Consider the following 24889-nt stretch of genomic DNA (forward strand, 5'->3'; position numbering starts at 1 on the left):
TGCCAGATACTAGTTATTTCTTAATAAATATTGTATTATTGATAATAGAGCATAATTATATCATATTATTTGTATATACTTAATACTACTTATTATGGACAAAATAGAGTACAATGATTATCAATAATAAAATACGAAAATATTCAGGTTGTGGGTGAGGTTTGTACTGGATGATACTCCCGCTTCACTCAGAGCACTTTACAAGTTCACAGGAATTCCATCCAGCGTGTTGGGGTTGGCAGCGGGGTTGGGTGGGTGCAGTGATTAGTCTGTGACGTGAGAAAGGATTGTTCTGTAATTCCAAAGATTCCAAGAGATTCCTCGCCACCGCCGCTCTGGGCTTCTGCAGGACTAGCCTCCTTCTCCCCAATCTCTGAGGCCCCCAGTCTGACCACTCCCAGCCCAGGAATTGGGACTGTGAGGGGAGCTGGCTGACCCCAAGACCCCTTCCCCATATTCTAGGGCAGGCATGTGGGGTCCCTGAGGTTCTGGTGAGGTCCCCAGCAGTAGGGCAGTGTCTATGCAGGTAGAGCAGAAGGGCTATGTCCCTCTGGCTGGACGTCGGAGGGCCACACTTGGCCAGAGGCCATCCCCACTAAGACTGAGTGGGGGAGACTGGCTCTGGCTAGGGCGATGACAGAGCCACCACGCCTTTCATTTTCTGCCACTTTGCCCTCTCGGGGCCTTGCTGGCGCCAGAGAGACTGCCCCTCCCAGAGCTCTAGGAACAAGCTAGGGAACAACTTGTCCGTAAGTAGTTTTTCAAAAGCTGACCAGCCTATCCAGAGCACTCATGCCGAGAACCTTCTCTACCAGGCTCTCACTCACGCGCCAGCCTCTTTTGGCCTGCCCTCAGCGCCCGGGCAGGTACCAGACTACTGTGGCCGCCCCCACAGGCCCTGCAGTCCACTGAGATGATCCAGACACGCTCACCCTGCCTCCCCTATTCCTTCCTGGGGGACAACGGGACACGGGCCGCATCCAGGTTTCCAGAAACTGCGTTACATCTGGAGCGGAACGGACTGGCGCTTGGGAAGGCTCGCTTGCTTATTCACAACCTAGCCGGCTGGCATTTGTTGATGCTACCCTCGACTCATTCATTCAGCATTTAGCCAGTGCCTACTGTGTGCCAGGCCCTGTTTCAAGTCCTGGGGAAACAACAGTGAGCAAAACTGACCACAGTTCTGCCCTCGTTCCAGTGACAAAGAAGTAAAATCAGTACTAAGGCAGGCTGTAGTCTGGGTCAGGGTCAGGAAGCAGGGGATGGAGCTACAAATTTCAAACAGGGAAATCAGGAAGGCAATGTTTAAGGCAGGCCCTTGTGTCGTTCAGGGTTCTCCAGAAAAACAAGTCTTATCTTATTATATGTGTATATTTTATTACATATATCATGCATTTTATGTCATATACTATCATTAGCTCATTTTGTCTTTTTCTTTTTTTAATTTAAATTCAATTAGCCAACCTGTAAGGACATCATTAGTTTCAGATGTAGAGTTCAGTAATTCGTCAGTCGCATATAACCCCCAGTGCTCATCACAATGCATGCCTCCTTAATGCCCATCTCCCAGTTACCCCCTCCTCAACCCCCTCCCCTCCAGCAACCCTTAGTTTGTTTCCCAGTTTAGAGTCTCTCATCGTTTGTCTCCCTCTTTGATGATTTCACATTTGGTTTTCCCCTCCCTTCCCTATTTCTTATGCTTCTTATGCTTCACATATGAGTGAAACCATATGATCATTGACCTTCTCTGCTTGACTTACTTCACTCAGCATAATCTCCTCCAGTCCCCTCCATGCTGATGCAAATGGTGGGTGTCCGTCCTTTCTGATGGCTGAAGAATATTCCCTTGTATATATGGACCACATCTTTATCCATTTGTCTGTTGAAGGGCATCTCAGCTCCTCCCACAGTTTGGCTGTTGTGGACATCGCTGCTATGAACATTCGGGTGCAGATGCCCCTTTGGATCACTGCATTCGTATCTTTGGGGTAAATCCCTGGTAGAGCAATTGCTGGGTCTTAGGGTAGCTCTTTTTTTTTAACATTGTATATATCTTTTTTTTCTTTAAAGATTTTATTTATTTATGTGACAGACAGAGATCACAAGTAGACAGAGAAGCAGGCAGAGAGAGGGGGAAGCAGGCTCCCCGCGGAGCAGAGAGCCTCATGCGGGGCTGGATCCCAGGACCCAGAGATCATGACCTGAGCCAAAGGCAGAAGCTTAACCCACTGAGCCACCCAGGTGCCCCTAACATTGTATATATCTTAAATATATACCCCAAATTATCTTATTTTACATATATTACATAAAATATATAATGTATATAACAATTATAGTAATTACTATATAATACAATGTATACATTATATATGTATGTTATATATATAATGTTTGATGTTGTGTATTTTTTTAAGTATAAATGTATGTATTAAGTCTGAGTAGAAAAACACCCCACTTCTCCTGGGTACCAGATGTGCGGGGGCTCTCCTACCCCAAGCAAGTCAGCTGGGTGTCCTACAACTCAGCTCAACTGTCTGCCTGGAGGTAGCGCCCGATCCCACGGGTGGGGGCTCCCCCTGTGCAGTTTCAGAGGCCATTCCCAACTCCAGACTGTAACGCGTCCTGAGTGGCTGTGTCTCAGAGGTTCTCAGTCCTCATCCTTGGGTCTAATTTGTCAGAGGGGCTCACAGAATTCAGACACCTCTTACTCCCTAGGTCCCTGGTTTCTTATGAAGGACCTGACAGGACACAGATGCACGGCTGGGGGAGGAGGTGCACAGGGCGAGGTCTGGGAGGTTCCCAGTGCAGGAGCTTCTGTCCCTGTGGAGCTGCCCCCACCCCCGGACCCAGGCATGGCCAGTCATTAACTCCAGCCCCTCTCCCCTCCTAGAGAAGGGGTGCGTGGGCAGGCTGAAAATCCCAAGCTTCTAATCAGTACTTGGTGTTTCTGGTGACCAACCCTTCAGGGGCCCACCTCATCAGAACAAAAGACACCGCTATGACCCATGAAATTCCAAGAGATTTAGGAGCTCCATGCCAGGACCAAACAAGTACAAAACACTCCCCTTGAGGACACAAACCATTCAGTTGACAGCACTGCATTCTGCAGGCTACACACATCACCTCATTTATTCCCCACAACAATGCTTCAGGTAAGGACTGCCATTACCCCCACTTTACAAATGAGGAAAGAGGTTCAGAGAGGTTAAGAAACTTGCCCAGAGTCACAAAGCAAGGGCAGAGCCTGGATTTGAACCCCGGTAGTGTGGCTTCCGGGCCCCTGTTCCTCCCGGTGCCCTCATGTGCAGGCTGTGTGATCTCACTCCAGCCTCGAGCCCCCCTGGGCCTCGGCTTCCCCACCTGCGCCCGGATGACATGGTGAGAAGGACAGCATTTGTGTCATGTCCTGCGCATGTGCCCAGTGCTCCACACAGGCTAACTGTCCTGACAACATGCTCCCACCCCCTCGTGGGGATTGGTGCTGAACCTCTGATCCCCACTTCCATGCCCTTGGATGGGGATCTCAGCCGCCTGGCTAAAGGTCGCCTGGCGTCTTCAGGTCTCTGTCGGGTGTCGCTGACCACCCAACCTGCATCAGCCTCGTGCCTCGGCTGGCTCGCCTCCTCCGACCACCACCGGGCTCCCCTCTGCGGCCGGGCTCCGTATCCCAGCACCTCTTGCCCGCTCACCGCTGTGGAGGCACGAGAACATCAGCTCCAATGGAGGCTCATCCTGCTCCATGCTGTACCCCCAGCCTTGGCTTCGGGAACCGCGCCCAGTGTACAGGAACTGCTGTAGAATGAGGGCCGCTGCGGCCCGTCCGTCCCAGGCCTCAGGTTCCCCCATCCAAGCCCACCTTCAGGGACCAGGCAGCAAAGAGTGAAATGGGAGGTGCCGCTCACCTCACCCCTCCACTCCCTGCCCTGCACTGGTGCCAGAAGAGCACTGGCCTGGCAAGGGAAGGCGGAGCAGCCACGCAATTCTAAGCCCCATTCACCCCCCCCCCCACCTGTGGCATGACACCACAGGGCTGCCTTCTCTGTGTTCTCCCTCTTCCCCTGGAATCTGATCTGGATGGAATGACCCCACGGCCATGGCAGGCACACAGCAGCTCGGGCCCTGGGCCACTGCCTCTTTCAGGGAGGAAGGAGAGACCTAGACGGGGATATAGACCCATACCCACAGGGTGCTTCACTGGCCATGGCAACTGTTTGTGGCTCAGTCCACAGAATGAAGCTTTGGGCCTTTGTGTCACCGCACCAGGTCTGTCTCCACCAGGACATGACTGAGAAAATGTGCTGGAAACCACCACAAAACCATGAGGGAAGCCGCCTGCAATGAGGCTGGCATAGGACGGGAAAGCCAGAGAACCAGAGCAACACTCCTGACGCCTGGAACAAGCCTACCCTGATACCCACCTGGCTGCCAAACAACCATCCGAGAAACCGTCCACCTTGCTTATGCACTCTTGAGCAGCTGCTTTTCCTGCTCGCAACACAAAGTGCTTACACATATAAAAGATCTCTTAAAATGAACTGTTTACTCTTTGTGGACATTGACTTAAGAAACACCTAGACATTTGCAACCAGTAGCATCGAATGTTAAAAGAAAGGCAGCATCAAAGGCCCCAAAAAAGGAGACTCTGGGGCTGAATGGGGGCGGTATCTCTATGTAAACAAAGCATCAGGTGAGCCTTAGGAAACTCCCTTGGAGCTGCCTTCAAATTTAACTGCAAAAATCACTATAAAAACGGAGTGTGTGCCCAGATATGCAAACTTTCTAAGCTAAGTCTTTAAACCGGAATATTTGACCTGCTGGTGTTTGCCTGACCTTCTCGTCTCCCACAGACACTGATGCAGATTTCAACGGGACCACTGGTGCCTATATCTTTTGCACCTGACAACTGTTTAAAATTACACCAGTCTCTCTTAATGAAAAGTTTTATTTAAAAAAAAAATTTAACAGACTGAGAAACTTTGGCATCCAAAGTGCTTACTGTTATTTGCGGACTCTGAAAACCACCTTTTTCGCCCATTGACAGCTTGCCATGTCAGTGGCAGGTGACATGGTGGGTCTAACATGGTGGGTCAGGAACGGATGGAGAGAGGGGCCCTCTGGCTTCTACCCCAGGAGGGACTTCATGGAGGATGACAACCTGACATCTGGACCAGATCTAGGGTCCAGAAATGTCCCCACATTCACTTATTGAGTCCACCTCCCCCCGCCCCTCCTGCTTTCCTACTGAGTGTCGCCCAGAGACACCAAATGCCTCGTCCCAGCTCTTATATGCGTTCCCACAGCCTGGAACCCTGATGCCAGGTTCCTGGAGCTCCTGGAGGTTTCCAGCCACAGCAGCAGCCCTGACCATGGCCCCCAGTGTATCAGACCCGGAGGATGTATCAGACCCTTTCTGCTGTGGGCATGCAGGTGCCCAGTGGGGAGGGAGCTGTTCACGAGGCCCCAGTCGTAAGGCCCCGGTGGGGTGGGACTCCTCTCAGCCGGGGTGCCAGTGGTGGGCGACCCTGTAGGACTTGTCGCACTGCCAGCGGGTCTGATGGATCCCACCCACACTGGAGTGGACTTGGAAGCCCCTGAAGGGAAGCCCCGGGACAAGGTGCACCCCCAGGCCGCCCCCTAGGTGTGGATCCTCAGATGGCGCGTGAGGTTGGTGTTGCGGCTGAAGGCCTTGCCACACTCGCCGCACCGGTATGGCTTCTCGCCCGTGTGGATGCGCTGGTGCACCGTGAGCGAGGAGTTCTTGATGAAGGCCTTGCCACACTGGCTGCACCGGTACGGCTTCTCGCCGGTGTGGATGCGCTGGTGCTCGATGAGGTACGCGCTCTGGCTGAAGGCCTTGCCGCACTCGCCGCATGCGAACGGCTTCTCGCCCGTGTGGCCCATCTGGTGCACGAGCAGCGACGAGCGGCCCGTGAAGTGCTTGCTGCAGATGGCACAGACGTAGGGCTTCTCACCAGTGTGCACGCGCCGGTGCTGCGTGAGTGCCGAGTTCTTGCTGAAGGCCTTGCCGCACGCGCTGCACTCGAAGGGTTTCACGCCGATGTGGAAGCGCTGGTGCTGGATCAGGTAGGAGCTCTGGCTGAAGGCCTTGCCGCACTCTCCGCACGCGTACGGCCGCTCACCCGTGTGGCGGCGCCGGTGCAGCGTGAGGGACGAGCTCTTGTTGAAGGCCTTGCCGCACTCCTTGCACGCGTACGGCCGCTCGCCCGTGTGTGTGCGCCGGTGCTCAGTCAGGTGCATGTTCTGGCTGAAGGCGCGACCACACGCGTCGCACACGTAGGGCTTCTCGCCCGTGTGCGTGCGCTGGTGCACGAGGAGGTGCATGTTCTGGCTGAAGGCCTTGCCGCAGTCGCCGCACGCGTACGGCTTCTCCCCGGTGTGCACGCGCTCGTGCTGCGCCAGTGAGGACGTCTTGCGGAAGGCCTTCCCACATGCGGTGCACACGTAGGGCTTCTCGCCCGTGTGCGTGCGCTGGTGCACGACGAGGTTCATGCGCTGGCTGAAGGCCTTGCCACAGTCTCCACACGTGAATGGCTTCTCCCCAGTGTGCACGCGCTGGTGGATGGTGAGGGACGAGCGCTCGATGAAGTGCTTCCCACACGCATCACACTCAAAGGGCTTCTCGCCCGTGTGGATGCGCTGGTGCTTCATTAGCGACGAGCTCCGGCTGAAGGCCTTGCCGCACGCGCTGCAGCCATAGGACCTCCTGTCCACGTCCAGTTGGGTTGGCAGGCTGACGGCTGGGTCCCCGGAGAAGGTCTTCCCGAGTGCGGCCAGTGCCCGGGTCCCCTCTTCCCTTGGGCCCTCCGACCGTGGCGGGACCGGCCCAGAGCTCTGCGGGGTGAAGACCTGAAACTCCTGGCCCGCGGCGGGCAGCCCCAGGGAAAGCTCCGGCCGCTGCGGACGGGTCCCTGTGCTTCCCAGCTGCCTCTCTACCCGCTCGCCCTGCGTCCACACTCCATCAGAGGCCACACCGCGAGCACCATGTCTCAGGGGTCTCTCCGTGACCACCCCAGCAGGCGGTCTGTCTTCCGCACTATCCTCCTGTGGCCCCGACTCCTTCATTTCAGGTCTAGTCTCCAAGTCTAGGGGAGGGGAAAGAGAAGAGGAAACACACAGGGTTAACAATGCTGGGAGGAGGGGACCAACCAAAGCCAGACTGACAAGTATGGGAAGTCAGAGACACAGCAGGGCTCGAGACGCAAAGGACACCCTGCTGATCGGAGGGGAGGCAATGAGCTGGTGACAAAGGTGGTTCAAAGAAGCAGAAGCGACCTGATGGGAGCAGAGAGAACAAGAAGGATCCCTTCGGGAGAGTGATGACAAGGACGTCCAGCAGCCGGGCGCTCCGAGAGAGACGTCTGAGGAGAAGCAACAGGAGGCAGGTTGGCTTGGATGGAGCAGAACACGGGCTCCTGCAGACCCAAGCCCTGAGGCACTGCCCTGGGCTCCCTGCTTCCGGGCTCTGTCCTAACTGTCCCCACCAATCAGGCTTCCCCAAGCACTCCTACTAGAAATGGTAAGATGCCAGCAGGCATCTGCGTGGCACATGCTGGTTATCCTCCATGTCCCCCCCAGCAGCCAGGCTCCAGCCTTCCCTGTACCCTCAATGCCCCTCACCCCTCCGCCGCCGCCCACTCCCGGAGCAGCAGGTGTCCCTTGGTGCTGTTTCCAGACCCTCCTGCCACTGCACATCTGTCCCTGCCTGCTAGTCCCGGCCATGCTGCGGCTCAAATCCCCTCCCATGTGCATCCTGTTCATTCCTAAATCTCTGTTTTCAGTCTAGAGGACTCTCCCCAGCTCCAGATTCTGTATCATGGATCTAACGGCTTCATTCACAACATTTAAAAACTATGAGATCTTACACAAAAATCTCATAAAAAATTTCATAAAAAATATAAAAATAGGGGCGCCTGGGTGGCTCAGTGGGTTAAAGCCTCTGCCTTCGGCTCAGGTCATGATCCCAGGGTCCTGGGATTGAGCCCCGCATTGGGCTCTCTGCTCAGCAGGGAGCCTGCTTCCCCCCACCCCACTCTCTCTGCCCGCCTCTCTGCCTACTTGTGATCTCTGTCTGTCAAATAAATAAAATCTTAAAAAAAAAAATGAAGATAAGGCCACGGGGCCCTCCTTCCTACGAGGCAACCAGATCGGAGGTGAAACAGAGCCATTCCTGCTGCCCCATCAAAACCCCGACCCAGCCCACAAGTGCTGGAATCCCAGACCCCTCCCCTAAGTCAGGCCGGGCCAGGCCGAGGGAATATGGACTGCAGGATCTTCTGTATGCTGACGCCTCCCAGACCTGCACCTCACCCAGACCTTCTCTGGGCTCTGCTGACAAGTACATGAAAGCCTACTTGGTGTCCATCTTGGATACTGCAAACCTAGCACGTCTCCTTCAGAATCTGTGGTTCGGGAAACCCAGACCCTCCAAAATCAACAAAAAGAGAGAGCCTCACCCAAAAGCCTTAGAGCAGTCAATCAGACACGGAAGGCTCCATACCGCACGACCCTGTCCTGTGAGGTCCCTGGAGTCATCCCACCAGATGCAGAAAGCAGACCGTGGCACCAGGAGCTGGGGCACGGGGTGTGGAGAGGACGTTAACGGGGACAGAATTTCAGTTTTGCAAGATGAAAGAGTTCTGTGAACGGATGGGGGCGGTGGCAGAGCAGTGTGCGCATATTCACCACCATGGAGCTGCATACCCAAATGGTTAAAATGCTGAAGTTTAGGTCTGTTTTACCACTTAAAAATATTTAAAAAACAAAACACACAAACAAAAAAAAAAGGACGGAGCAGTCAGCCTTGATTTACCCCTTTCCTCCTGCCATCCAGATGGGGGGCAGGAGCACTGAACAGACACAATAGCTCGGGCTAGACCAAATCTCGCCTCTCACCCCTGCCACGGACTGAGTTAGCCACCTGGATTTTCTGGCCAAAATGCAGCAAGATCCACCACCCTCCACTGCCCTCACCCCTCTACAACCATTTCCCACTCAGCAGCTAGAGGATGTTCTTAAGAGTCAGGTGAAACTCTCCAGTGTCTTCTTGGCGTGCTGAGTGTCCAGAATCAAAGGCAGCACCTTCCCCTGGTCTAAAGGGTCCTCAGGACAGAGCCAGGCCCCCCTCTCCTGTCTCCCACCATCCATCCCAGCTCATTTGCTGTCAGTCACACTTGCCCTGTGGCTCCCTATTTTTTCCCAGCAAAGCTGTCCATGCCAAGTTCTTCCTGCCTCCAGGCCTTTGCATCTGCCACCACCCCACCCCACTTTCCCAACGGTGCACATCCTTCAGCCCCCAGCTAACATCTGCCACAGGGAGGCCTTCCCTGTCATCCTACAGTGGAAAGGAACACCCCTCCTGCTTGCTCTTGCCTGGATCTGTCTATTGTCAGCCGCCCTGTGGACAGTGAGCTCCAGGAGGGCACAGACCTTGTCAGGGCCCAGCTCCTACAGCACTGCCTGGCACACAGAAGCCGTCAGATGAACATTCCCTGGGCATCATGCCTGGCACGGCGCGAAGCCTTCTGCGTGGATCATCCCACACGGCCCTGACAACCACATGCGAGCTAGGTACTCCTGAGTGTACCCATTTTACAGACGAGGGAACTGAGGGTCTGGGAAACAAGTCACAAACTCAAGGGCACAGCACATTCGAGGCAGAGCTGGGATTCAAGCGGTCTGATCCCAGAGCCATGCGCCCTGAGAAGTCACTGATTTTGCTGTGAGGTACCTTCCTATCCCAGAGGAAAAAATGTGGGAAATACTTAAGGTAGGGGAATGATCGTGGCTTAGCCTCCCTGGGGTGTGCCTGATGTTCAGCCTGATGTTAGGGCAGGTGGCAACACAGGACATGAAGGCTGTGGGGTGGGGACAGGAAGGGGATGGTGAATCCGGATGGGGCCAGTGGGATCTGAGATGTGCTGGGGTATCAACAGGCCATGGCTACAGAGGTCAAAGCAGGCAGAGTCTCAGCTGGAAATTGTTGGAAGTCCTTTGGAGCAAACACCCTTGAGAAGCAGGATGCCACACACCCCGCAATCCAAGAGGGCAGGGGAAAGCAGGCAGCCTCCTTTTCGTGGACTAAAACCCATCAGGAGAGGTCATTTGCAGAAAAGCAAACACTTGGCTGTCAGCTCTGAAAAGCTGTGAAGAGACAGCTTGATGTCAGCCCAATTAAACCAACCAGCCCCACAGCGCTTCACCAACAGGCCCTGCAAACAGCAGCAGCCCGCCAACGTGTGACCCGTGGCAGGTGTGGACATGGACTTTCTTGCTGCAGCCAAGGGAACTGCTAACAGGACAGTGTCTGGAGAGCTCACTTGGGCAAAAAGCCACTAATGTGCAAGACGCTCTTCACTCCTTTGGATCTAAGTAGGGATGTTTTTGTGGAACTAGATTTCTTGTCTCTCATACCTTCTTTTCCCATATTCGATAATTCTATGACTGTTTCTGATCATGAAGTAATTCACCCTTGTTATTAAACAAACATCAAAAAATAACAAAACGGAAGTCTCCTGCAATATCACCTGTGTTAACCATTTGGGTCGTATTTTTAGAACTTTCTCTACCCCCTAAAAAAAGAATTTTCTCCCCAGTGCACACCTTTTTACAAAAGTACATAAGACAAACCTGTATACACACACACACACACACACACACACACATTTTTTCCTCCCTCAAATGGGGCTTCTGGCCCAGATTGAGATACAGGGATAAGATTTCCCCTCAGCCTAAAGCAATGGGGAAGGGGGAAGACAAAATATGTTAAACGAAGGTTATAAGACACTGGACATTAGCCAAGAAAGGGCAACGTGACCTGAGAGGTGGGATCGGACAGGCAGGCCCTACGACCACCCAGCTTATGCAGGAGAAAGGCTGCAGGCCGTGCTATGGGGCCTTAGTGGGAGGAGGGTGGACACTGAGGCAAAGCCTGACAGACTGCATGAGCAGAGAGAGTGTTCTGGAGATCTGCGAGTATCAGATTCCTGATCAGAACAAGTGGACATGGAAACTACCCAAGCTTGGGAAAAAACACCCAAAAGGATTTAAAAATGTACCCAGAGCCGATGAAGGCTGGGAACAGCGACTTCTCACAGCAGCCAGCCATGAAACCTGTACCACATAATTCACAGGCACTGGCCAGGACACTCAGAGGGTTGTGAGGACTGCAAGCTGCCTAGACTGAGCACAGGTCATAAAGGCAGGAACTGAGAGAAAAGCAAATGACACGGTGTTGGTGTTGCGACAGACATCGACGGAGGAGACAAAACAGAGCCCAGAATTGGACCCCCACACACACACGGACGACTGATTTTTGACAGACGTGCAAAAGCAATTCCGTGGAGAAAATTCCGTGGAATGTCCAGTGGAAAAGTACAGCCTTTTCAAGAAATAGTGGTGGAACAACTAGATATTCATTTGATGAAAAAAAATGAGCTTCAATTAGCACTTTGCATCATTACAAAATTAAAGGATCACAGAATAAAACATAAAACTGTACAACTTAAGAAAACCTTTGTGGCCTTGAGATAAGCAAAGATTTCTTAGAGAGGACATCAAAAGCACGATCATGGAGAAAAATGACCGATAAATCGGGCTACATGAAATTAGAAGCTTCTGCTCTTCAGCATGAGTGCTGGGGCCCTTGGATACCCACATGCAAGACTGACATTAGACCCCTTTCCTGCAAAATTCACAAAAATTAACTCAAAATGGACCGAAGGCCTAAATGAGGAGCCAAAATTACAAAAGTCTTAGGAGGAAAGACCAGAGTGAATCTTAGTGCCCTTGGATCAGGCAATGGTCTCTCAGACAGGACACCAAAAGCACAACACCACCACTACCACACACCCCTGAAAATGGCTCAAATGACCAAGAATGCGCACATGAACCTTCAACAAGAACACAGAGCACCTGGAAGTCCCGGGCTCTGCGGGCGGAAATGGAAAATGGCACCGCTGCTTTGGAAAAGTGTCTGGCAGTTTCCTGAAGGGGTAATATGCACCCACCACATGACTGAACCATTCTACTGCCCAGTGTTTGCTCAAGAGAAAGGAAAGCACAGGTCCTCCGTGAATGCTGTACACACGGGTTCACAGTGGCTCTATCTGCGGCGGCTCAGAAATGGAGACAACCTGCATGTCCACCAACAACTGAACGGATGGACGAATCCTGGTCTATCCATGAAACAGAATATTACTCAGCGATGAAGAGAAGTGAACTACTGATACAGATGACATGGGTGAACCTCAAAATAATTAAGCCAAGCGAAAGAAAGCAGACCAAAAGAGAGAGAGAGAGAGAGACAGAGAGAGAACATGCTGCTTGAGTGCGTATATACAAAATTTCAGGATATGCAAATTAAACCACAGTGCCATTGGGCACTCACACATAAAGTGGCCGCCTGGGGACCGGAAGGTGGGTGTGGGAGGCACACAGCGATATTACAAAGGGATAACGGATGTGTTCATTATCTGGATCATGGTGATAGACTCACCCCGAGCGTATACAGATGTCAAAATGCATCAGAATGTTTGCTTTAAATATGTGCAGTTAATCATAGGTCAATTATACTTCCACAAAAGCTGTGAGAGAAATGGGAACATATTCTCGTTCTGGAAGTCAGTGGTTTAAGGGACATCTTCCCATGTCAGCATCTATACACAGTATTTGTCTTTGATGAGCTAAATGGTCTCCGTCAAACGGGTACAACTGATGTGTTTAGTCAGTCTCACATGGGTGGGCACTGATGTCATTTCTCCTCTCCTTTCTACGTAAAATTCTGCGCACTCACAGGAACACATCTAAAGGACAGATCCCTAAAAATGTAACCATTCAAATTTTGGTTGATAACGTCCAACGATACTCCAAAACTGCCATGCCAACTTTATACTCTGAAAACAGGAAAGTCCCTTTCCCTGCACCCTTACGATGCCGATAATTATCATTCCTTGTGGGCAAAAACGGTATTTCTTTGACTTGATTTGTATTTCTTTTGGCTACTGGGAAGGGTTAAAAACCTTTTATAAAGTGTAATTTAGTGTATTTCGACATTTCTGAACTGCCAGCTCGTATGTTTGGTCCACCTTTCTATCATTCTGGTTCTCACTTCATTCTTGTTTATTACTAGGAGCTTTTGATATAATTGTAATCCTCTATTATACATGTGGTAAATATTATTCCCCCACTTCATTACCTGTCAACTATATTTTTATCTTTGAACTTTCTAAAGAGTCAAATCTGTCCACTCTTTTTCTTATTTCTTTGTAGTTCTCAAGTGACAGGCTGATGGTGAGTAATTCAGCGAAGCTGCCCCCTTACCCAGAGAGACCAGGTTCCTGTAGTTCTCCAGCATCACATCTCTGTACAGGTCCTTCTGGGCAGGCTCCAGCTGCTGCCACTCCTCCTGGGTGAAGTCCACTGTCACATCCCTGAACGTCACTGTTTCCTGTAAGAGGAAACCCACAACCACTCACCGCAGGGCCCTGCTCATGGAGGTCTAGAGAAATGGCCAGAAAAGCCAAGAGGATTTAGGGGAGGCATGGGATGTATCTGGAGTGATTTCAACACAGTGTGGAGTCCTGAAGGGACCGACCACTCAGTGTTCTTGGTGCCTACCTATATCGGGACGGTCCTCTGACATAGAAATAAAACAAACGTAAGACTGATTAGAGCAGAACATCACACACTTTAGAAACAGAGCAGGAATCAAAGGGGTAATGACCACGACCCTGCAAATGGATGTGTCCACTAGTTGCCCAGTAAGGGCAGAAGGAATCCAGTCGTTCCACACACCGTCCTGAGCCCTGCAGAGCTACAGTCACTGAGATAGGAGCTGGGAAACAGACACAGAGATAGTTCAAGAATGAGCTCCTCATGAACGAGGCACAAGAACATACATGAGATCGACCAGCTGTCTGAATACCACCACCGAGAAGTCTTCCAGGCGCCCGAGCAATGGCAGCTCTAGGGCGCGTCCAGGAAGACTTTGGAAAGCTGACACCGAACGCAGTCTGAGGGACAATGAGTGGCTGGGTCTGTGCGGGGAGGCCACAGGGGTCTGAGGCTTAAGAGGCAGATGAGGCAATGGGGAACGGTGGGGAGTTCCTGGGGTGGAAGCCTTGGTGCCTTCCCGACAGATGCTATAAACCCCGTGTGTAAAATGAATATTCCGCAGCACGGGAGGTAATGATGATGGTGGTGATGTCAACAACCACGTGAGGAGACCTACCACTTACACACTTGCTGTGGGCTGGGTCCTATCCGAAGCGCTTGTCGTAGGTTGAATTACGTCCACCCCCAAGTCCTGTGTGGAAGTCTGAACCCCCAGCACCCCAGGATGGACGTTACTTGGAAACGGGGACATTGCACATGTAATGAATCAAGATGAAATCATACTGGGCCAGGGTAGGCCCTCAGTCCGACAGGACTGATGTCCGTTTATAAGAGAGATTTAGACACAGACACACGGGCAGGGAGAAAGCCACGGGAAGACGGGCGTCATGCTGCCATGAGCTCAGAACTACCAGAAGCCCGAAGGGAGGCCTGGAGCGGCTCCTCCTCTAAGGCCTTCAGAGGAAGCGTGGCTCTGCCGACACCCTGACCGTGGGGACTTCATCCTCCAGGACTGTAAGAAGACAGGTCTCCGCTGTTAGCCCCCCAGCCTGTGCCGCTTTGTCATGGCAGCACTAGCAGGCCAGTGCCTCCGTCCTGCTCACCACAATATCCCCAGGCTTCCTACAATGCCTGGCGTCCGGCCGGCGCGCGGCAAACAGCTCCCGAGTGAGTAAATGTATCTATGAGAAGGAGGGCATGAGAATTAGGGTAATCCCCATCTGCTGCTCAGAACAGCACATCCATACAGCAGGTGCTTGACAACCATCAGCTACTGTCACTGCCTCCCGCAGGTCGTTGGGTCCCTCCAGTGAGCTGAGCGCCACTCCTAACCTGGGCCCTGAACCACAGCCCTTCCTCCCTAGGAGACCTCATCTGCTGGCCAGTTCTCTCACTGTCCCCAGCACCTGCCCAGTGCCCTGGGCTCATGCTGGCCTCGCCATTGCAGGGGCCACCATCCCCCGATGCAGAAGCAGCATGCAGCAGTGGTTAAGGGTTTTGACTTGGGAGGCCGGTAGACTGCAGTGCAATCCTGGCTCTGTCCCTCTTAGGCTGAGTTTCCTTGGGCTACTCTCTCAAGCTTTCTGAGACTCATTTGTTCTGTGGGCTTCATAACAACAATCACCCCCTACGGTTGTCCTGGGTGTTAAGCAAGGTAAGGATGTGTGCTTCCAGCCCCGTGCCTGGTATGGCTGGAGTAAGCGCTTGACAGACGCCAGCTTTTGCTATCATCAGTTGATTAATTTTGCTATTTCATATGTATCTTATATATACTTTTTATTATTAATAACAATTATTGATACAGAATATTATTTAATTCTCTGACCTAATACATCCTTTGACCAGTCCTGTTAATAATTCCTTCTTTTAAAAAAACCCACTTTATTGAGGCCTGGGTGCCATACAAAAAGCCATGAACATTAATGAATACAATTTGCTAAGTTTGGAAAGCATACACTCATGTAATCACCACCACGATCAAGGCCATAAACTCATCCATCACTTCAAGTTTCCTCCTGCCCCCTTTTAAAGTTTATTTTAAATTTTTTATATGCTAATTCCTTCAGAAAGTCTACCCTAAACACGTTCCATCTCAGCTCACCCAATGAGTCAACTATTTGCTGAGCAGGTCCCACACATCAAGCCTGGGCTGGGGGTGTACAAAAGTGCCCCAGAACCACACGGCCAATCTCAGGAAGTCTCAGAGCCCATGCCTTGCCCAAGCATGCTGGAAGAGCAGACAGCAGGTGGTCGGGGAGACCTCCCGCAGACATGAAGCTTAACCCCAAATGCACCCGAGCCCTCCGAGTCCTCCTAAATAATGCAGGGAAAAGAACAAACAGACACAACCAGCACCGACAAGGTACAAGCGGAGACAGCTCGGGGCAGCTGCTCTGGAAGAGGTCGATGGCCGCTTCGACGGTTAAGTAGTCATTGTGGGAGCCAGCAATCCCTCTCCTGAGTGTGTGCCCGAGAGAAGCAAAGACACGGGTTCACACGAAAAACCTGCCCTGTCCACTGCACCGCTGTTAACAATGACCAGAAAGTGAGTGAGCGAGCGTGCTCTCCCTGCGCCACCGCGAAAGCCCTCGCACAAGTGACCACAAGGCGGGGCCCCACCACCACCGCACTGAACGCAGACACAAACGAGCACGTGGCCGGCGGTTCCACCCGTGAAACGTCCTGATATGAAAACTCACAGAGACAGGAAGTAGATCAGGGGTTACCCGAACAAAGGGCAGCAAGTGCTACCGGACACACATTTCCGGTCTGCGGGTGAGGATGTTCTGCAATTGCCCGGGGTGGCCGCCGCACAGCCCTGTGGTCAGATGAGATCAGGCAGGCGGGGTGCGTCCCAATAAAGGAGTTACATAAACATCATGACAAACCGACACTCACAGACAACAGAATTGACACGTTCATGCAGCAAATTAAAGTTCAGGTAGATACACAAAAGATTCAGAAGTTTGTGGTTATCACCTAAATGATAAATGGAAAAAGGAAAGAAAATACAGGTCATGTATGACCTGTGAACAGAGAGACCTTTAAAGACAACAAATGTTGGGGCGCCTGGGTGACTCAGTGGGTTAAGCCTCTGCCTTCGGCTCGGGTCATGATCCCAGAGTCCTGGGATCAAGCCCCACATTGGGCTCTCTGCTCAGCAGGGAGCCTGCCTCCCCACCTCTCTCTGCCTGCCTCTCTGCCTACTTGTGATCTGTCTGTCAAATAAATAAAATCTTAAAAAAAAAAAATAAAGACAACGGATGATACCACAGAAGGAGAGGCAAATTTGGTTTTAAAAATCTGAAATGTGGAGCCTGGGTGGCTCGGTGGGTTAAGCCTCTGCCTTCGGCTCGGGTCATGATCCCAGCATCCTGGGATGGAGCCCCCACATTGGGGTTCCTGCTCAGCCTGCTTCTCCCTCTCCCACTGCCCCTGCTTGTGTTCCCTCTCTCGCTGTGTCTCTTGTTAGGGCCAATTTAATGTTAAAACCTATTTAACCATTAGAGCCTGCTTAGTCAGCATGACTCCATATTGCCTAGGTAGCCATATTACTGTTTATATCCACAGACTTCATTCCGGGAATAAACACCCCAGTAGTTCCAGTAGTTCTGGGTATTGATTCTGGGAGTAAACGCCTTAACAATAGAAGCTATGTACCTTGGGTCTGCGGTTATGCCCTATAAAACCAGCCTGTGAGATCGGGATGGGGTCACTCTCTTCGGAGGCGGCCCTAGCCGGTCAGTCTGACTTCTAATGCTTGGCATAGAATAAAACTTTGCAAAACTTTCACTTTGTCTCAGTCCCATTCCTTTGATAACAGACCCCAACATCTCTCTCTGTCAAATAAATAAATAAAATCTTTAAAAACATAAATTAAATAAATAAAAATCTGAAATGCTTTTGTATTTTAAAAATATAGAATAAAAGAAGAAACAAAGAGCAAGCCTGGGAAGAATAGCTGCCACATCTACTTACATACACACGCGTGCATGCTTAAAATTTCCAAAATACTGAGAATCCTGTAGACAGATAATCTACCCACCTGCAGAAATGGCTAACAAACATTTGCTGAAAATAAACCCTGACCAATACCACAGACAACGCTACTCAGAAAGAGATAGCATGACACCATTTGTCACCCATCACACTCAAGGTCAACACCGTGTGTCATTTATATGCCAAGTGCAGAAGAAATTCTGACAACAGTAAACGCAAACCTCCCTCCAGCCTGGCAGGAACACACATACCGCCACCACCTGTCGGGAAAGTGCTACGTGCCTCATGGAAGGCTTCAGAAACATCCAACCCAGGATTCCTCCTCAGGGAAGCACACCTAAGAAATCATATGAAACGCACGGAAAGACTTATGCACCAGCCATGTCCCTCCTGATACTGTTCATAACCACGAGTAACAGGAAAGAAATAAATGTCCCATGAAAGCACCACGAAGGAAACCAGCTACAGCCCTTAGGTAAAATTTGTATGTAGCCATTAAAATGGATGTTACGGAGAGCTTTTAACTACACAGAGAAATGTTTAGGATGAAATATTCCACAACAACAAAAAAACAGGATATAAAAACTGCTTAGCCAAGGTGATTCTGGTTTTTGCAAAGCATGTATCCAGGGAAAGAAAGACACACAAACACCAAACAGTGGTTATCTCCTGCAGTAAGATCACACAGGTCATTCCGATTCTCTTTGCTATGTTCTTCTGGATTTTTCTAAGCTCTTTATAATGATCGTGTATTTCCTTACCTGCCAGGAATCTTCTTTTATGATAGGCTATTTATAGCATTGAAAAACTTATTTAGAAAAAAAAAAAAAAGAAAAACTTATTTTTTAGGGGCGCGTGGGTGGCTCAATGGATTAAAGCCTCTGCCTTCAGCTCAGGTCGTAGTCTCAGGGTCCTGGGATTGAGCCCCGCATCAGGCTATCTGCTCACTGGGGAGTCAGTTTCCCTTTCTCTCTCTCTGCCTACTTGTGATCTCTCTCTCTCTGTCAAAAATTAAAAAATAAAAAATAAAATAAATTATTTTTTTTAAGTCAAACTAGTGATGTTTGAAAGTTTATGAAGTTTCAAAATAAGAGAAATCCTTATTAATTAAAAGTTGAATGGGGAAAAAAAATCTCAATATTAAAATGATAGGGCCACCTGGGTGGCTCAGTCATTAAGTGTCTGCCTTGGCTCAGGTCATGATCCCAGGGTCCTGGGATGGAGTTCCGCATCGGGCTCCCTGCTCAGCGGGAAGCCTGCTCAAGTTTCTGAGAACAAAAATAGAAGGAGAGGGGCACTGGGGTGGCTCAGTGGGTTAAAGCCTCTGCCTTCGGCTCAGGTCATGATCCCAGGGTCCTGGGATTGAGTCCTGCATCAGGCTCTCTGCTCGCAAGGAGCCTGTTTCCCTCCCTCTCTCTGCCTGCCTCTCTGCCTATTTGCTATCTCTGTCAAATAAATAAATAAAATCTTTAAATAAAGGAAGAAAATAAATGAATACCCAAATATCCATATGGCTTATATATGGGGAAAGGGACTTTGAGTGAATTATATTGTCTTACTTACAGTTTACTGTGTTTTCTCAGTTTTCTAGGAATATCCATGTTATTTTTTTATTATGAAATATTTCTGGCACAAAAGGAAATTTAGAGAAAAATACAACCAGCAACCATACATGTGCCACCCATTAAAGCATAAGCCTACCAGCGAGAGCCACAGACGCCCAGCTGCCCTACCCCAGGGCGGCGTCCTCTCTCTCCAGAGGTAACCACTGTCCGAAGTGTGCAGGCCCGTTCCAGCCTGTGTTTTGGACTTTCACCACGTGTGTGGGTGTTCGTAAGCGACATTCATGAGTCTGGTCCAGTGTGCGGCCCAAGTCCCTCTGTAGGGGCCTTTTTCACACTTGATGTGGTGTGTTTAACCGCCACTTCCCAGGGGCCCATTTGTCTCCTGAAAGCCCCGAGGAGAAAGCCAGTCCCTCCCAGCTGCCCTGTCCCTCTCGGCTGGCTGAAGCCAGTGTCAGGGGCAGGCAAGGGGCTGCTGGGCCCGGAAAGGGCAGAGCAGAGGAGGGCAGCACTCCTGCATGCGACCCACCCCCCGCAGGGCAGACACAGGCCCCTGCAGACTGTGCTGAGCACGTGAGCCCCACAGGGGTGTTGGGAGCAACAGGGTCATCCTGGGCAGGAGTCCTGCCCTTTAAGCTTGAGCCTCCGGAATGGAGTGTGAGAGCGGGACAGGACTTACCAGGGCCTCGTCAGTCAGCAGCTGTGTGGCCATCCTTCCAGTGCCCAGGGTGATAGGAATGGGCAGACTGTGGTTAGGAGAGAGCAAGAGAGAGAGAGGGCACAGTGAGAAACCAGGCCTGGCAGATGGGACAGATAGACACATACCTACCATGAGACAGGCAAGGAGGGATACACACACACACACACACACACACACACACACGTTAATAACAAACACTAAGCTCTGTGCAAGGCCATGGACAGAAATCTCTCCTTTAATCCTCTTAATGCCCCACAAAGTAAGTCCTACTTCTACCCATCCCATTTCACAGATGAGAAAACTGAAGCCCAAGGGATAAGTCACTGGCCCAAGATGACACAGCTGGGGAATGGAGGTGGGCCGAATATGTCCAGCTCTAGGTGCTTGATGCCTCTCAAAAGCACCCCCAGACACCCTCACACCCCCACACTCATTCCCACAGCTGCTGGGAGCAACAGGACCCTCTGCCTTCTCCCAGCCACCTGCTCAGGCCCCCTCCCCAGGTTGGAGTGCTGGTCTGAGGCGCCACTCCCCACCTCTGCAGGCAATTTCCCATGTCTCCTGGGGGTATCTGTGGGGTTCAGCTAACACACACAGAAGGAACCTGGAGCACAAACTCAACACAGAGCTGCCATCATTACTGTTGCTGGTCGAGTATGTTCCAAGAGTAAAATGCAGTCAGCTTTGTTCTGAAGTCTCCTTTCTTATGGCAAAGAGTACCCTTTTAAACTAAGTTGATTTAGGGGCACCTAAGTGGCGAAGTCGATAGAGCGTCCAACCCTTGCTTTGGCTCAGGTCGTGATCTCCAGGGTCCTGGGATCAAGCTCCCGTAGGGCTCCACACTCAGCATGGAGTTGGCTTAAGACATTTTCACCCTCTCCCTCTTCCCCTTCCACTTGTGCTTGTGTGCTCTCTCTAAATAAATAAGATCTTTAAAAAAATAAACTAAGTTGGGACGCCTGGGTGGCTCAGTTGGTTGGACGACTGCCTTCGGCTCAGGTCATGATCCTGGAGTCCCGGGATCGAGTCCCGCATCGGGCTCCCAGCTGCATGGGGAGTCTGCTTTTCCCTCTGACCTTCTCCTCGTTCATGCTCTCTCTCACTGTCTCTCTCTCAAGTAAATAAATAAAATCTAAAAATAAAAAAAATAATAAAATAAGTTGATATAATAAATAAATTTAAAAACCAGTGAGCCAATTTAAATAAAAGCAAAGTAAAACACTAGACAGGTGGCATAGGTTAGCACAAATTCTTAGTTTAGGACATGCTAGTGCAGTCCTGGCTCCACAGTGACCTGCCAGGACTTTGCATGCCTCCCATGATGAGGAGCTCACTACCCGAGTCACCAATACCTCTGACTGGAAACAAATTTTCCTTCTGCCATTAAGCCAAAATACACCTCCCTAAACCTCCCTCAGGATCACTTGTAAAAATGCAGTCTTCTATACAAAAGCCCTTCAGCTACTGTGCCATTTCTCAAAATGTCAGAAATCACCAGAAAAGCTTATTATTATTCAGAATACACATCCCTAGGTCCCTGCCTAGACCTGGTGCATCAAACCTGCTGGGATGGGGACCAAGAATTATTGATTTCCAAATGAGTTTCTTAAAGTGTAAGAACCACGAAGACAAAGAAGGGTCTTTTTGAGCTCAAAGGGCCCCCCACTTTTACAAGCAGAAAGTTGCAATTTTAACTCGCACATAAGGACAGGTTGGCAGAAATCTTTAGAACACTACTTCTCGGCCAGAGGGTGATTTTGGCCCCGGGAGACATTTGGCAATGTCTGGAGACATTCTGTAAGTGCCACAACTTGCGGGAGGCGCAGCTCTGGGCATTTGGTGGGTGGAGACCAAGCAATGCTGCTCAGTACCGCCAAGTACGCCGAGTCCACAAGGCGGCCCCACAGCAAAGACTGCCAATAGAGCGAGGCCAAGGAGCTCCAGTATCCACTGCAAACGCATGGGCTCAGGTCTCTTACCACTTCCCATCCACAGATTCCACAGAACCATGTCTGGCCTGCAGCAAGCCCTCAGTAAAAATGTCCTTCAGCTAAAAAACCCTCCTGTGGTCTCCCACAGCATTAGAAATCACCCAGGCTTCCCAGCTGCCCACGCGGCCCTTATGGTCTGCACCTGCTGGCCGTCACCCTACCAGTCTGCTCTCCTCTCCAACACTTGGCCCCAGGCACACTGGCCTTCACATCTACTGCTCCCTCTTCCCTAGCCATGGGAAGAACTAGCGCCTTCTCACAGTCAGCTTAAGCATCACCTCCTTGGGGAAGTAAATCCCCCACCCCCAAGCCCCTGAGCTCAAGCGGCAACACCCCTACCCCTTCCACCATCTTCCCATAGCACACATGATTATCAGCAACTGTCTTTTTAAAGAGTCGTTCTCGGGGCGCCTGGGTGGCTCAGTGGGTTAAGACTCTACCTTCTGCTCAGGTCATGATCTCAAGGTCCTGGGATCTAGCCCCACGTTGTGCCAGATTCTCTGCTCAGCGGGGAGCCTGCTTCCCTCTCTCTGCCTGCCTCTCTGCCTACTTGTGATCTCTCTGTCACATAAATAAAAACTTTAAAAAAATAAAGAGTTGTTCTCGAGTTCCTTGTCTGTCCTCCCTCCACCAGAAGGCAACTCGTCAGGAAGCAGAGATGATCACGGCATCCAGGATGATGTGTGGCACACAAGAGGCACCCGAACACAGAGGGAAAGAACAGGTGAGCAAACTTCTAGAGCTGGCAAAGACACAAAGAAATGGGCCTTCTCCACACAGCAGAAGGAATGGGAGTCTCTCACCTTTCCAGAAAGCCAGCTGGCAACATAAGAACCCCATAACCCAGCAGCCCTGAGACTCTGCCACAGCAATAAAAGCTCTGTGTAAAAAGTTACAGCACAAAAAAGCCATATTTACTGTAGAACTATTCCCGGAGGCAAAAGGCCAACCAACCCACAAAAAGTCCAGAAATAAAATAAAAAGTACCCATCAATAAGGGAGAGGCCATATTATGAAGGATCAGGTCTTCTCTACAAAGGAGGAGTAGTTCTGCGTCTACTCACATCCGTAATGTCACTAAGTGAGAAACACAAATTAGATGATAGTTTGACACCTGACTTTAAGCTCTCTGCATAAAGACAAACCAGCACGTGGAGGGCAGGGGTTGCTTCTGTGCAGCATTTCTGAGCCTGGGAAAGAACATGGAATGATGGACACCAGGTGGTGCCTTGAGGGGACAAAGTAGGAATGAGAAGGAGGTTTTATTCATTGTTTTCCTTCATATTCTGTTTCGCTGGATGCAGTAATTTCCTATCACTGTTGTAATGTTTGAAAAAATATTTAACTTTTCAAAAGGTATTCTTTCCGACTGGCAGACTCTGCCTCCTATCCCTGCACTGTGAAGTCAACAACACCAGCTCTTTGGCTGGACACAAACAGAACCAGAGCCAACTTATCCATGAGGTACAGTGAGCCGGGCGCCCCTAATATCAAAAAGGATGAATGTAATCCAACCCAGATTATATAAATCCTTATAGCCATGGAATCACAAACTGTAATTTTAATAACAAATTTATTTTGAGAAAGGAGTCCATGAATTCAGAGTGGCCCTGTAAGGTGACACGTGCACAGGGCTGGTGACTATTGGACAGAGTGTGGTCTGAGAGCTGTGCTGTTGCAAAGCCAGTGGCTCCCTCCTTCCTCCTCTTCCTCTGAGGTTACTGCTATTTCCTTCCTTCCATTGTTTCTAGGGGAAAATCCCATGGGGGAAAAATCCTGGAACTTTGTCTCCAACGAGTTGAAAGGACTAAAGAATTCCCCATTTGTCTGGTGGCTAAGCGTGGGGGCTCTGGACCCCAGATGCCTGGGTCTTCTTAGTCTCTAAGCTGGGTGACTTGGTCTCTGAGCTGTTTCCCCATCTGTAAAATGGGGGTGGTCAGGGCTGCAACCTCAGAGCTCCTGGAAGGCCTCTAAAAGGGGTAGTCCCGGAAAGTGCCTAGAGCAGCACTCTCAGTGCCCAGTACACATTCTCTGAACAAATACACCCCTGGTCAGAATGGGGTACGGGCACGACTCCCCTCGAGAAGGCCCTGTGAGCAGAGGCGGGACAGGAAGGAGCACGCCCCCTCGGCCCCACTTGCCACCGCCCACACTCTAGGGCCATGGGCTCTCGCCCCTCCAGAGCCTTCTATAGGACCCACAAGTCTTCGGGGGGCCCCAGGCTGGGCCCACTTGTGCAGCCACAGCCGGCCCTCCACACGCGCGACGGCGAGGGCACACCCGGACACACTCACACCCAGCGACAGACACTGACGGACACAGGGGGACAGGTGGGCCTCGTAGGGACACACCCCACACCCAGACACAGGGGCCAGAGGCCGGGACCCGCACAGCTGCGCCCCGGGGCGGCGCCCTCACACACGCACACACTCGGCCACGCTACCCAAGTAGACGCTCGCACGGACGTGGGGAGTCCGGCCCCGGGCTCAGGGGCGCACCCCGAGACGCTGAGACCCGCGGGCGCGTAGGACGCCGCCCCGCCCCACACTGACTCCACACGGGCCCGACCGAACGGCCCGCGCACACGCTGTCGGGCACACAGAGGCGCCTCTTTTCCGACCCCAGCCGCGTCTCCACAGCCCGCAAACCCTCCTCTGCCCCTCCGCGCACGCAGTCCGCACGCCCTCACCTGGGCCCGCACGCCCCCTCCGCCGGGCGAGGGTCGGTCCGCGCGGGGGCACCCAGGTGGGAGACCCCGCCCCCTTTCCTTCCGCCCCGCCCCTCCCGGCCCCGCCCCTCCCGGCCCCGCCCCGTCCGCTGCAGGACTCACCCGCGCGGCTCTGCCAGGACAATGACCCGCGCCCGCGGGGCCCGCCCGGCCGCACTGCGCCTGCGCTGTCGGAGGGACTACACTACCCAGAGGCCCGCGCGCCGCCGCCTCCGTTCGGGCCTCCGGCCGGGCGGAGCGGAGCGAAGCCGAGACCCGATCGCGCCCTCTCGTCTCC

At 51.6% G+C, this 24889-nt stretch overlaps 2 protein-coding genes across 5 annotated transcripts in view; both read right to left on the reverse strand.

Annotated features, from left to right (window-relative positions):
• The window catches only part of SMIM17 (small integral membrane protein 17), a 38609-nt gene extending 33783 nt beyond the window's left edge, over positions 1-4826 (reverse strand). Inside the window, 1 exon segment of the mRNA XM_082709716.1 lies at positions 1757-4826. The gene's annotated coding sequence lies outside the window, so the exon portion shown is untranslated.
• Positions 4827-4924: 98 nt separating this feature from the next.
• Positions 4925-24789, reverse strand: ZNF71 (zinc finger protein 71). Of its 4 annotated transcripts, none has more exons than XM_082709598.1 (4): positions 24715-24789; positions 19873-19939; positions 13339-13465; positions 4925-7103 (listed from the first exon to the last, which is right to left on the reverse strand). In XM_082709598.1, exons 2-4 carry the CDS (start codon positions 19903-19905, stop codon positions 5635-5637), a joined length of 1629 nt encoding a protein of 542 aa, XP_082565724.1. In that variant the 5' UTR covers positions 19906-19939; positions 24715-24789; the 3' UTR covers positions 4925-5634. The 4 variants fall into 4 exon arrangements, with proteins under 4 accessions (XP_082565724.1, XP_082565723.1, XP_082565726.1 ...); XM_082709597.1 differs by having other exon boundaries at positions 24574-24760; XM_082709600.1 differs by lacking the exon at positions 13339-13465 and having other exon boundaries at positions 24715-24767.
• Positions 24790-24889: the final 100 nt, after the last annotated feature.

This window comes from Mustela nivalis, assembly GCF_964662115.1.
Source record: "Mustela nivalis genome assembly, chromosome: 18".
NCBI classification, from domain to species: domain Eukaryota; kingdom Metazoa; phylum Chordata; class Mammalia; order Carnivora; family Mustelidae; genus Mustela; species Mustela nivalis.

Bases quoted from the DNA above. Each gene is read 5' to 3' on its own strand.
- ZNF71 (XM_082709598.1), bottom strand. From the start codon at position 19,905: ATGGCCACACAGCTGCTGACTGACGAGGCCCTG. The intron at 13,466-19,872 runs GTAAGTCCTGTC...TTCCTCTTACAG, and splicing joins TGCTGACTGACGAGGCCCTG to GAAACAGTGACGTTCAGGGA. The intron at 7,104-13,338 runs GTAAGGGGGCAG...CCCCTCCCCTAG, and splicing joins CAGGAACCTGGTCTCTCTGG to ACTTGGAGACTAGACCTGAA.